The sequence below is a fragment of the Caretta caretta genome, chromosome 7 (genome assembly GCF_965140235.1).
Source record: "Caretta caretta isolate rCarCar2 chromosome 7, rCarCar1.hap1, whole genome shotgun sequence".
NCBI lineage: Eukaryota > Metazoa > Chordata > Testudines > Cheloniidae > Caretta > Caretta caretta.
In genome coordinates, this window is record NC_134212.1 from 39,919 (window position 1) to 53,977 (window position 14,059).

At 44.1% G+C, this 14,059-nt stretch overlaps 1 protein-coding gene across 3 annotated transcripts in view; it reads left to right on the forward strand.

Annotated features, from left to right (window-relative positions):
* Window positions 1-2: 2 nt before the first annotated feature.
* The window catches only part of CCDC51 (coiled-coil domain containing 51), a 32,318-nt gene continuing 18,261 nt past the window's right edge, over window positions 3-14,059 (forward strand). The window contains exons 1-3 of one of the 3 annotated variants that reach the window (XM_075130145.1): window positions 23-148; window positions 3,500-3,594; window positions 11,408-11,754. In XM_075130145.1, the coding sequence (XP_074986246.1) occupies window positions 3,558-3,594; window positions 11,408-11,754 (384 nt within the window). In that variant the 5' untranslated portion in view covers window positions 23-148; window positions 3,500-3,557. Of the gene's footprint in view, window positions 149-3,499; window positions 3,644-11,407; window positions 11,755-14,059 lie in introns of those variants that run through there. The other 2 variants (XM_048857630.2, XM_075130146.1) reach the window with 2 other exon arrangements.

Genomic DNA, 14,059 nt, shown 5'->3' on the forward strand with positions numbered 1-14,059 from the left:
TTTTAGCGGCCACCGTACAGTTTTAGGTGCCCGCTTCCGAGCTCAGCAGAGAGGGGTCAGCGCGTGCCCGAGATAGGAGAGACAGGAGTGGGGTACCGCGGCACGCGCAGAGAAGGGGTCTGTTGGGGACGCGCGTCAAGCCGGGCAGGTACTGATAAGGGGTTGCAGGCAGATGGGGAGAATGGGAGGGAGGGGTGAGCCGGGGGGGCGTAGAGGGAGTAATGGAGGGAGGCACGGGGGGGGGATAGAGGGAGTATTGGGGGGAAGTGCTTATGAGATTAATTTCAATGGTCTGCATTATGCAAGTGTTCAGACTAGTTTGTCATTAGTTCCATGGAGAGTTTGGGTCCGGGAATGGGCTTGGGGCATAGGAGGGGGCTTGGGGTGCCAGATGGGGGGTGCTCATCTCTGGCGGCTCCCCTTCCCTGCTGCTCCTGGCGGAGGTACAGCCAGGTAGCTCTGCGAGCAGGTAAGCTGTCTCCATCTGCAGATGCTGCCCCCCACAGTTCCCATAGGCTGCGGTTCCGGCCAACGTTTTGGGAGCCGTGGAGTCAGCGCTCGGGGGGGACAGAGGCAGAGTGCCTGCAGAACCGCCTGGCCACACCTCTGTCAGGAGCAACAGAGACAAGGAGCTGCTGGAGGTGAGTGCCCCCCCCCAAAATCTGGCACCCCAAACCCCCTACCGGACCCAAACTCCCTCCCAGAGCATGCCCCGCAGCCCCTCCCACACCCCAGCAGTCCCCACACCAACTGCACTATAAATCAGACTTTCGGAGCAGATCAGAAATGCCAGGTTATAGAGCTTGCCGGTTGGTAAAATGTCAAATAAAAGAGCTTTCACTGTACCAGGGTACAAAATATGTAGGAATGACAGAGTGCGTTGGTGGGGGAGTGGCACTGTATGTGAAAAAAGCATAGATTCAAATAAAGTAAAAATCTTAAATGAATCAAACTGTACCCTAAAATCTCTATGGTTAGAAATTCCATGTTTGAACAATTATAGTATTGCAGTGGGACCAGCCATAACGTGGACCACCTGACTAGAATGATGATTGTGAAATGCTCAGGGAGATTAAAGTGACTGCAAAGGCAGGAAATGCAATAATAATGCAGGGTTTCAATTATTCTCATGTTGACTGGGTACAAATCACCTCAGAAAGGGATGCAGACACAAAATTTCTTGACACCGTAAATGGCTGGTTCTTGGAACAGCTTGTCTTGGGTACCACAATAGGAGAGGCAGTTCTTAATGTAGTCCTAAGTGTAGCATAGCATCTGGTCCAGGAGGTGACTATAGCTGAACTGCTTGGGGGGAAAATGCCTAAGAAACCTACCAAGGTAGCATTTAACTTAAAAAAGGGAAACACACACACAAAAAAGTGAGCTAAATGGAAATGAAAAGGAACTGTCACAAGGGTGAAGTGCTTGCAAACTGTGTGGAGACTATTTAAACACACCATAACAGAGACTCACACTAGATGTATACACCAAAAAAACCAGTAAAAGAACCACAAAATTCCACCATGGCTACACAGCAGAGTAAAAGAGTCAGTTAGAAGCTGTGACAGGATCCCCAGGATGCAACCTGAGACTGTGGGACCACTCTGCCCCCTTAACTCACAAATCTGAGCTGTCTCTCCAGATGCCTTACTGGTGACAAACAGCAAATCCCTGCAGGTGCTGTTATCACTCAGTACAACCCCATCCAGCCAGATTGCTTGAATGCTCCCAGAGCCATTCACGAATTACACAGAGAAAGGCACCAGCCAAATCTCCCCAGCTGCCAGCCTTGTACCACAGGGATATACAATCTTGCACCACTCAAGATCCTTTCTTGTTCAACACTCGCCTGGGCGTTGATTATCAACTTTGTTGTTGTCTCTGCGGAACTAATATCTGGTCAATCTCCAACTCACAGCATATTGTAGTGACAACCATACAGCACAATCTCATAACTTCATATGTACTAATGATATACATATTTGGATAGAACAGTGGCTTTCAGCAGATAATAACCTTTCCCATGATACCTTACACAGCATGCTTTATAAGAAATATCACAATTATATACAAATGATGAATATGGAGGTTACAGGGTGCTCCCCTGAAGCATAGGGTGTCACAGAAGCAAAAAGACATCCTTTAAAAATTGGAAGGCAAATCCTAGTGAGGAACGTAGAAGAGCATAAACTCTTAAGTACATCAGAAGCAGGAAGCCTTCCAAACAGTCAGTGGGGTCCCTGGACGATCAAAGTGCTAAAGGAGCACTCAAGAAAGACAAGGCCATTGCATAGAAATGAAATTAATTCTTTGCATCAGTCTTCACTGCAAAGGATGTGGGGAATATCCCTACACCTGATCCATTCCCTTTAAGTGATAAATGTGAGGAACTGTCCCAGACTGAAGTGTGAATAGAGAAGGTTTTGGACAAGATGATATTCAACCAAGTGTTCTGAAGGAACTCAGATATGAAACTACAGAACTACTAACTATAGCAGGGTGGCCAAACTATGGCTCACGAGCCACATGTGGCTCTTTTACAGGTAAAGTGCAGCTCGTGGTGCTGGCTCCCCCCCTTTCACAATTCTTGGGACCTCTGCCTTGCAGCAGGGTGTTAGGGTAGGGACTTCTGCCCAGTAGGGAGGGGGAGCCTTGGTGCTTCAGCCCCAAAGGCCATGCACAACAGGGCTCGGGGGTTCAGCAGGAGCAGGGCTGAAGCCTCAAGCCCCGGCAGGCGCCTCCTGCCAGCTGAAGCCTTGAGGTCCAGCAGTTGTGCCCTGGCTCTCAAACTTCTAAAGACTGTCGTATGTTGCTTGGAGGGTCAGTAAGTTTGGCCACCCCTGAACTATGGTATGTAACCTATCACTTAAATCAGCCTTTAAGCTTCTGAGGCAGTCTTGTACTGTGACGGATTGGATCACAGAAACCCCCAGGGGCTGCCAACTGATGTGCCAAGACTACTACTGTCCCTGCTTTCCCTGCCAGCTGGGGACTCCAGCACCCTGTCTTGTTGACCCAGACACGCCAGTCTGCTCCAACACAGACCCAGGGTCTGTAGCACGTGCTACAGTCTTAACTGAAAGCAACTTAAGTGTTCCTGTCTTTTAACACTCAGATGCCCAACTCCCAATGGGGTCCAAACTGTATAAAGCTTATACAGGGTAAACTCATAAATTGTTCGCCCTCTATAACACTGATAGAGAGATATGCACAGCTGTTTGCCCCCGCAGGTATTAATACATACTCTGGGTTAATTAATAAGTAAAAAGTGATTTTATTAAATACAGAAAGTGGGGTTTAAGTGGTTCCAAGTAGTAGCAGACAGAACAAAGTGAATTACCAAGCAAAATAAAATAGAACCCACAAGTCTAAGTCTAGTACAGTAATAAAACTGAATACAGATAAAATCCTCACTCAGTAAGCTTCCTTTTACAGACTAGTCTCCTTCTAATCTGGGTCCAGCAGTCACTCACAGCCCCATTACTGTCCTTTGTTCCAGTTTCTTTCAGGTAACCTTTGGGGTGGAGAGGCCATCTCTTGAGCAAGCTGAAGACAAAATGAAGGGGTCTCTCACGGGCTTAAATAGACTCTCTGGTGGGTGGAAACCCCCTCCTCTCTCCTATGCAAAGTCCAGCTACAAGATGTGAGTTTTGGAGTCACATGGGCAAGTCGCATGTCCATGCATAACTCAGAACTTACAGGTGACAGCCGTTACCCACATGGTATCTTGAATGTCTCCAGGAAGACTTCTTATGTGGATTGGAACCTTCCAACATCCATTGTTTGTTAAATGCTTCTTGATTGGGTACTTAATTTGCACATTCCTTTCTCAAGACGCTGACCAAATGCTTTACAAAGGCTACTTAAAAAATCAAGCCAGTACACAGCCAATATTCATAACTGCAAATACAAAACCGATACATGCATGCGAATAGGATTAATAGATTCAGTAGATCATAACCTTTACATAGATGTGTTATATGGCATATGTAGCATAAAACATAGTCCAGTTATGTCATATCTATATTCATAACAATATTTCCATAAAGCCATAAGGGGGGCACCGTCACATGTCCATTACAAGCCAGTAAGCTGAACTTCAGTTCCAGGCAAATTGGTTGAAACTATAGGAAAAACTAAGTTCTCAGACACATAGATAAACAGAATACATTGGGGAAGAGTCAACGCGGCTTTTGTAAAGGGAAATCCTGCCTCACTGCTTTATTACAAAAACAACGAGGAGTCCTTGTGGCACCTTAGAGACTAACAAATTTATTTGGGCATAAGCTTTCATGGGCTTTCAGGAGTAAAGCATGTGGACAAGGGTGATCCAGTTGATATAATGTACTTGTACTTTCAGAAAGCCTTAGACAAGGTCCCTCACCAAAGGCTCTTTAGCAAAGTAAGGAGTCATGGGATAAGAGGGAAGGTCCTATCATGGATCAGTGACTGGTAAAAAGATAGAAAACAAGGGATAGGAATAGCAGGTCATTTTTCACAATGGAGAGAAGTAAATAAGGGGTTCCACCAAGGATCTGTGTTGGGACCAGTACTGATTCATAAATGATCTGGAAAAAGGGGGTGAATAGTGAGGTGGCAAAATTTGCAAGGAATACAAAATTTCTCAAGATAGTTAAGTCCAAAGCTGATTGCAAAGAGTTACAAAGGGATCTCACTAAACTGGGTGACAAAATGGCAGATTTCAGAGTAGCAGCCGTGTTAGTCTGTATCCTCAAAAAGAAAAGGAGGACTTGTGGCACCTTAGAGACTAACAAATTTATTTGAGCGTAAGCTTTCGTGAGCCACAGCTCACTTCATTGGATGCATTCAGTGGAAAATACAGTGGAGAGATTTATATACACAGAGAACATGAAACAATGGGTGATACCATACACACTATACGAGTTTTTTCATGAAGTTGATAGATTTCCACTCCATACGGCTAAATTCGGTGCCTTGCTTAATGACAGGTTTCAGAGTAGCAGCCGTGTTAGTCTGTATTCGCAAAAAGAAAAGGAGTACTTGTGGCACCTTAGAGACTAACAAATTTATTTGAGCATAAGCTTTCAATGTTGATAGGTGCAAAGTAATGCACTTTGGAAAAAGTAAGCCCAACTCTACATACAAAATGATGGGGTCTAAATTAACTGTTACCACTCAAGAAAGAGATCTTGGAGTTGTCAAGGTTCCTTCCCCACTCTGAACTCTAGGGTACAGATGTGGGGACCTGCATGAAAGACCCCCCTAAGCTTATTCTTACCAACTTAGGTTAAAAACTTCCCCAAGGTACAAACTTTGCCTTGTCCTTGAACAGTATGCTGCCACCACCAAGCGTTTTAACCAAAGAACAGGGAAAGAGCCCACTTGGAGACATCTTCCCCCAAAATATCCCCCCAAACCCTTCACCCGCTTTCCTGGGGAAGGCTTGGTAATAATCCTCACCAATTGGTACAGGTGAACACAGACCCAAACCCTGGGATCTTAAGAACAGTGAAAAAGCAATCAGGTTCTTAAAAGAAGAATTTTAATTAAAGAAAAGGTAAAAGAAACGCTTCTGTAAAATCAGGATGGTAAATACCTTACTGGGTAATCAGATTCAAAACATAGAGAATCCCTCTAGGCAAAACCTTAAGTTACAAAAAGACACAAAAACAGGAATATACATTCCCTCCAGCACAGCTTATTTTACCAGCCATTAAACAAAAGAAAATCTAACGCTTTTTCCAGCTAGATTACTTACTAACTTAACAGGAGTTGGAAGGCTTGCATTTCTGATTTGTTCCCGGCAAAAGCATCACACAGACAGAAAGAACCCTTTGTCGTCCGTCATCCCCACCCCCAAGATTTGAAAGTATCTTGTCCCCTCATTGGTCATTATGGGTCAGGTGCCAGCGAAGTTACCTTAGCTTCTTAACTCTTTACAGGTGAAAGGGTTTTGCCTCTGGCCAGGAGGGATTTTATAGCACTGTATACAGAAAGGTGGTTACCCTTCCCTTTATATTTATGACACGCCCCCCAAATCACAGATAAGGTGAAACACTGGCTGTGATTTCTTCCTGGAACTCTAGGAGAAAACAGAGTTAATAAGACACATGCACCTCTAAATATACTACTAACTGTATAAAGACTAAGAATATTTTCCACATCTCAAGGACGATTTTAACCAGTTGATTCTGGGAAACTTTCACGGGAGAGTGCATCAGCCACTTTGTTAGACGCTCCTGAAATGTGTTGTATATCAAAATCTTGGAGAGCTAAACTCCACCGAATAGGTTTTTTGTTATTTCCCTTGGCGGTATGAAGCCACTGTAGCACCGCATGGTTGGTTTGCAGGTGGAAACACCGTCCCCAAACATATGGGCGTAGCTTTTCCAGAGCGTAGACAATGGTGTAACATTCCTTTTCACTGATTAACCAGTGGCTTTCCCTCTCAGACAGCTTCTTGCTGAGAAACACTACAGGATGGAACTCTTGATTCGATCCTTCCTGCATTAAGACTGCTCCCACACCACGCTCGGATGCATCTGTGGTTACTAGGAACGGTTTGTCAAAGTCTGGGGCCCTTAGCACAGGGTCAGACATGAGTGTCGTTTTAAGCTGGTTAATGGCCTTCTGACACTCTTCAGTCCACTGAACTGCATTTGGCTGTTCCTTTCTGGTTAGGTCTGTCAGTGGCACAATTTGGCTGTATTGCTGCACAAATCGCCTGTAATATCCAGCCAAGCCTAAGAAGGATTGGACCTGTTTCTTTGACTTTGGGACAGGCCACTTTTGGATAGCATCCACTTTGGCCTGTAGGGGGTTGATAGTTCCTTGACCCACCTGGTGTCCAAGGTAAGTGACTCTGTTTAGGCCTATTTGACACTTCTTAGCCTTAACAGTTAGTCCTGCCTCCCTTATGCTCTCAAAGACTTTTTGTAGATGTTCCAGGTGTTCTGCCCAGGAATCTGAAAATATGGCCACATTGTCAAGGTATGCGACTGCATAGTCTCCCAATCCCACTAGGAGACCATCTACAAGTTTTTGGAAGGTGGCGGGTGCATTCCGCAGCCTGAAAGGGAGCACATTAAATTCATACAGCCCGACGTGTGATGAAGGCTGACCTTTCCTTGGCAGATTCATCTAGCGGTTACCTGCCAATTCCCCTTGGTTAAGTCCAAGGTAGAGATGAACTGGGCCCATCCCAGTTTCTCCAATAGTTCATCTGTGCTTGGCTTTGGATAGTTGTCTGGGCGAGTTACAGCATTTAGCTTACGGTAGTCCACGCAGAAACGTATCTCCCCATCTGATTTGGGAACTAGAACCACAGGAGAGGCCCATGCACTGCCAGAGGGGCAGATTACACCCATCTGTAGCATATCCTGGATCTCCCTTTCTATAGCAGTTTTAGCTTGAGGAGACACCCGGTAAGGTTGGGCTCTAACTGGGTAAGCGTTACCTGTGTTAATGGAGTGGTATGCCCGTTCAGTCAGTCCTGGGGTGGCTGAGAATGTCGGTGTGCAGCTAGTGCATAGCTCCTGGATCTGCTATCGCTGCATATGCCCAAGGGTCATGGAGAGGTTCACCTCTTCCACACCACCATCGCTTTTCCCTTCGTAGTAGACACCTTCAGGCCACTCAGCGTCATCTTCTCCTTGGGATGTAAACTGACAAACCTTTAATTCTCTGGAATAAAAGGGCTTTAGAGAATTAATATGGTACACCTTAGGCTTTTGGTTGGAGGTGGGGAATGCTATGAGATAATTAACAGCTCCCAGGCGCTCTTGGACCGTGAATGGCCCTTCCCACGACGCTTCCATTTTATGGGCCTGGAGTGCCTTTAAGACCATGACCTGGTCCCCTACTTTGAAGGACCACTCTCTGGCATGTTTATCATACCAGGCTTTTTGCTCTTTTTGAGCATCTTTTAGGTTTTCTTTAGCAAGGGCTAAAGAGGTTCGGAGGGTGTTTTGTAGGTTGGTTACAAAGTCCAAAATGTTAGTTCCTGGAGAAGATGTAAACCCCTCCCATAGCTGCTTCACCAACTGTAATGGCCCCTTAACCTGGCGGCCATATATAAGTTCAAATGGTGAAAACCCTAAACTGGGATGTGGTACAGCTCTGTAGGCAAAGAGCAACTGCTGCAACACTAGGTCCCAATCATTGCAGTGCTCATTTACGTATCCCCAAAGTTCCATTAAATTTCTCCACCAGGCCATTTGTTTAATGGTGGTAAGGGGTGGCAACCAAGTGGTTCACCCCATGAGCTTCCCAAAGGGTTTCCATAGTTCCTGCCAGGAAATTAGTTCCTGCATCTGTAAGGATGTTGGAGGGCCAACCTACCCTGGCAAAAATGTCCGTTAGTGCCTGGCACACACTTTTAGCCCTGGTGTTGCTTAGAGCTACTGCTTCCAGCCATCAGGTGGCAAAATCCATGCAAATCAGTATGTACTGCTTTCTTCTGGGTGTCTTTGTCAGAAAAAGACCCAGAATATCCACAGCTACTTGCTGAAATGGAACCTCAATTATGGGGGTGGCTGGAGAGGGGCTTTCACCTGGTCTTGGGGTTTTCCCATTTGTTGGCACACCTCACAAAACTGGACATAGGTCGAAACATCCTTGCCCATTCCCTCCCAGTGGAACGACTTTCCCAAATGGTCTTTGGTTCTGTTCACCCCAGCATGGCCACTAGGATGATCGTGGGCTAAGCTTAATAGCTTTACCCGGTACTTAGTTGGAACTACCAATTGTCTCTGAGGATGCCAGTCTTCCTGGTTTCAGAGGAACAGCCGTGTTAGTCTGTATTCGCAAAAAGAAAAGGAGTACTTGTGGCACCTTAGAGACTAACCAATTTATTTGAGCATGAGCTTTCGTGAGCTACAGCTCACTTCATCAGATGTGTCCACCAGAAAGCGTTTCCTTATATAAAAGTCCTCTTTCTACAACAAACCTGGATCGATTAAAAGAGCTGAGAGGCGGTGGGTTGCTCTGTACCGCCGTCCAAGCTCTCTGGAGGCTTTCATCTGCTTTCTGTTTGGTCTGGAACTGTTCCCTTGATGCTGGAGACACCAGTTCCTCATTGGATTGTGGACCTGGGCTTGGTCCCTCTGGAAGCAATGCAAGTGATGGGGCTGTTTCCGTTGACTGTGAACTGCTGTCCACTGGTGCACTATGTTGGGGTTCAGGCTTTGGCTGAGCCTCTTGTGTAGGGTTATCTGCTGCTGCCAGTGCAGGTTTGGTGGGGTCTTCTGGTGTTGGGGTTGCAAGTACTGGATTCAGTGCTGGCAATGGTTCTGGTGCTGGTTGTTCTGCCGGTTCCGGTTCTCGGACTGGCTCTGTCTGGGTCTCTGTGACTGGATCCACTACTGCTGTTGCAGACGTTGGCATGGGATCTGGTTCCATCACCTCTGACTGGGTCCTGGTAGAAGTTTCTGAAACAGAGCTAGGTGTGACAGCTTGCTTAGCCTGGCTGCGGGTGACAATTCCCACCCTCTTGGCTAGCTTCACGTGATGGGCCAAGTCTTCCCCCAACAGCATGGGGATGGGATAATCATCATAGACTGCAAAAGTCCACGTTCCTGACCAGCCCTTATATTGGACCGGCAACTTGGCTGTAGGCAAGTCAAAAGAGTTTGACTTGAAGGGTTGAATCGTCACTTGGACATCTGGGCCGATTAAACTGGGGTCCACTAAGGAAGCATGGATAGCCGACACTTGTGCTCTGGTGTCCCTCCATGCTGTGACCTCCCCTCCATGAATTTTTGTTTATTGCCCGTGACCTGTCCGTGACTTTTACTAAAAATAACCGTGACAAAATCTTAGCCTTAGTTATAGTGAACAGGTGATCAACTTTCTACAAGCTGTCAACACTTAGCAAGGTGTCTTCTACATTCATTGAACTCACTACCTGCAGTGGTTATGTGGCATCAAAATGCAGTGGTTATGTTGCATCACAATACAGTGGATGGACAGGCGAGCACTTCCCTCCAGTTTAGTCAGTCCCCCGCAGCCAGCCCTCTGTTTTCACTTAAGCTGGATAACACAGAGCTCAGCCTACTTGAGCAATGAAACTTGTGATCCTCCAATTAGTGTTTGCACTGGTGTGAGAAAATATATTTGAAAAAAATCTTAACTCTAAGGTAATGTAACGAGATGTGTTTGTGCGGCAGTTTATCAGCAGTCCCATGCAAAAAACTTGTATTAATTTCCATGGGTTTAAAAAAAAAAAAGCTTAACCAGGAGGCAGTCCTGTGGTGGATAGAAGTGCTGCTGATGAGACTGTTTTATCCTTAAGCAGCTCTACATGACTGCTTCTCCGCTGTAGAATAAAATCTGACCAAAATAAAAGTGCAGCTTCTGGTGGAGAAGGTTTTATCTATACGCACCCAGCCTCATCAATTAGCTAATAAGACCCCCTAAATCCTATTTAACTACCTGTGTGCACCAGATCTACTTGGGACCCAACTTGCTACCAAGTTTTCTATAGAGAGTCAATGTTTTTGTAAGATTTCTGTCAACAATGAAAGCTAAAATGGCTATGGATAAATTTCAGCCAAAGTCCAATTTAAAAGATTTCCAATTAAAAACTGTGAAGTGAAGCCAAACAAAAATTCAAAAGGCATAGAAGTTAACAGTGAAATTTCACACTGATAGGGCATCTGCTTTTGGAGGGAGTGGGGGAACAACATATACACCTTTCTAGCCTGTTTCAGAAAGCAACCCCTTCTGTGGAGCCACTACGAGCTAATTTGATGATCTTGGTGGTTCATGTTTAGATTTTAGTTTTCCAGATACTCACAGGTGGAGAAATTATGTTGAAAACTAAATTTGGCACTCCCACTGTTTTACCTCTGTCCCTTGTGTATTTGTCTTTCCCCACTCCAGTATTTAATTTCTCTTGGGGGAAGGTGTCTTTGTTTCCCCCTTCATTGATTTTTTTTTTGTCTTTCCCTTTTTTTCCTCTGCTTCCCCCCACCTCCTCCCAGGATCAGTAGCAGGAATAGAATAGTGCTAAGCTCAAGTGTGGAAATGTATAATAAACAGATCCATAGGTAAATTGCTTCTGTGCTGGAGTGCTATGCTTCTTTGTGGCAGTTTATATTGCTACCAGTTCTGCAAAAGTCCACTACTCAAGGTCCTTTGAGTGAATTAGTAATCAGGAGGCATCATGGGAATACTTATGAGTAGCAGGAAGGCAAGAATATATGGCAGAACTGCCATACATAAACATTTTGATGAAAACCATGGAAAGTATCCTAGTGCAGCCTAAGTAAGTAATGGTTGTGGAGCCATCATTAGTGTTAATGTCTTAATTTTTAACAAGCACGTATGTCTCTTTTTACAGCCTTATGTACATTAGATTTAAGAGGTATGTATTTATTTTTTCCTTTTCATTTTGTGACTCTTCTTTGCTTCTTTATCCTTGCAGTGGTTTTAATCAGTGATTGGATTCAAGATTTAGATCTCATGAGGTGTAATGCTACCATATCCTCAGTATGGTATGGCATGCAATATCGCCATTCGTTTATACTGAGGAGCCAAAGAATGAGTTTACATGTAGTGAGGACTTACTGCTCACCAGGACCTAAGAGGCCTGAGACTAAGCCAGCAATGGAAATGGCCATGGTACTTTTTCATCGGATGACGGAAGTAGGGAAAGTTTTGGGAAGAAACTCCCTCAAAAGAATCTCTACAACGGTCAAAAGTTGGTGGGATAGATATGAAGAGTTTGTTGGTCTTAATGAAGTTCGAGATGCTCAAGGAAAAGTGACAGAGGTAATCCTTTGCATCGTTAACATACGGAGACAACGTGGAAGGCTAGTGATGAGTTGTCTTGTTAAAACATAAGTTCTAGCTTTGAAATAGAAAGGAAAACTGTGACACTTCTCTAGGGCACCCAGGGTTGGGAGGCTTCTCACCAACACCTGCCTTTAGCACAAGGAAGTCTTGTCTATGCTTGCTGTGGTTCAGTTCCCCAACATCACCAGCCTGTGGTTACACAAACACTGCTCTGCGGGCCCTGCTGTTTCTTTACAGGTTAACGATAGGTACATTCCAACCCCCGAGACTTCCACGTATCCCTCTGGAGTGCCCAGCCTCCATTCCACTGGTTGCTCCCAGAATTAACAGATCCACTACTTCCAGAAGAATAGTACACACCAATTTACTAGTTTCACCTCAGGATCACCACTCTGCTCAACACACAGCCCTTAAACACATTTTTAATGAACACAAGAAGTTTATTTCACACTGAACAGAGATTCAAGTAATAAGTTGATGGAGGTATTGGAAATAAAGGTTTACATATAAAATAAAATCATAACACTCATTCTAGAACCTACTAATGCCCACCAGCCTTTTTCAGCCAGATAGGCTGTGATCCCACTCTGCCATGCTCTCAGCTTGTCCCCTCAATAAAAGATTCAGAGTGTAGCTCTGTACCTATAGGTACTGTTATAATAGTTCAAAAATCCATTGTCTTCACTTATAAACAGGACTTTTCCTCCTGCTGGTTTATTTCGTCCGTAAATTCCCTCTCAGAATGTAAATAGGCTCCCATTGTGAATCATATAATACTCAATTTCCATGTAATCAGACATATAGATAAATATCTCTTGCCTGAAGAAACCTGTATTCTCACCTTCTGGTGACCAGACCAAAGACATAGACCTTAAGAGCATAGTTTTCAGTATATACATGTAACTCCTTACATGTTATCAGCACTTTCACAATTATTATGAAGACGAGTGTGACACAGGCTTTCAGTAAAGACCTCACATGACACTCTTTGAAGAACTAGTATGTAAATAACAGATCTAGGCGATCCGTGTGAGCTAGGACTCACGCGATTAACTCCAAAAATTAATTGCAATTAAAAAAGTTAATCACCATTTTAATCGCACTGTTAAACAGTAGAATACCAATTGAAATTTATTAAATATTTGGGATGGTTTTCTACATTTTCAAATATATTTATTTCAGTTACAACACAAAATACAAAGTGTACAGTGCTCACTTTATATTTATTTTTGATTACAAATATTTGTGCTGTAAAAATGATAAAAGAAATAGTATTTTTCAGTTCACCTCATACAAGAACCATAGTGCAATCTCTTTATCGGGAAAGTGCAACTTACAAATGTAGATTTGTTTGTTTTTTTGTTTTTGTTTTTGAGTGCAGTTATGTAACAAACAATGTAAAACTCTAGAGCCTACAGGTCCATTCAGTCCTACTTCTTGTGCAGCCAATTGCTAATAGAAACAAGTTTGTTTACATTTATGGGAGATAATGGTGCCAGCTTCTTATTGACAATGTCACCTGAAAGTGAGAACAGATGTTTGCATGATGCTTTTGTAACCGGCATTGCAAGGTATTTATGTGCCAGATATGCTAAACATTCGAATGGCCCTTCATGCTTCGGCTACCATTCCAGAGGACATGCTTCCATGCTGATAACTTTTGTTAAAAAAATAATGCGTTAATTAAATTTGTGACTGTACTCCTATGGGGAAAATTATGTGTCTCCTGCCTTTGTTTTACCCACGTTCTACCATAAATTTCATGTTATAGCAATCTCGGATGATGACCCAGCATGGTGTTTGTTTTAAGAACACTTTCACTACAGATTTGGCAAAACGCAAAGAAGGTGCCAATGCGAGATTTTTAAAGCTAGCTACAGCATTCAACACAAGATTTAAGAATCTGAAGTGCCTTCAAAAATCTGAGAGGGAAGGGGTTTCGTGCATGCTTTCAGAAGTCTTAAAAGAGCAACACTGTGATGCAGAAACTACAGAACCTGATCCACCAAAAGAGAAAATCAACCTTCTGCTGGTGGCATCTGACTCAGATGATGAAAATGAACGTGCGTCGGTCTGCACTGCTTTGGATTGTTATAGAGCAGTACCCATCATCAGCATTGATGAATGTCCTCTGGAATGGTGATTAAAGCATGAAGGGACATATGAATCTTTAGCACATCTGGCATGTAAATATCTTGCAACACTGGCTACAAGAGTGCCATGCAAATGCCTGTTCTCACTTTCAGGTGACATTGTGAACAAGAAGCGGGCAACATTATCT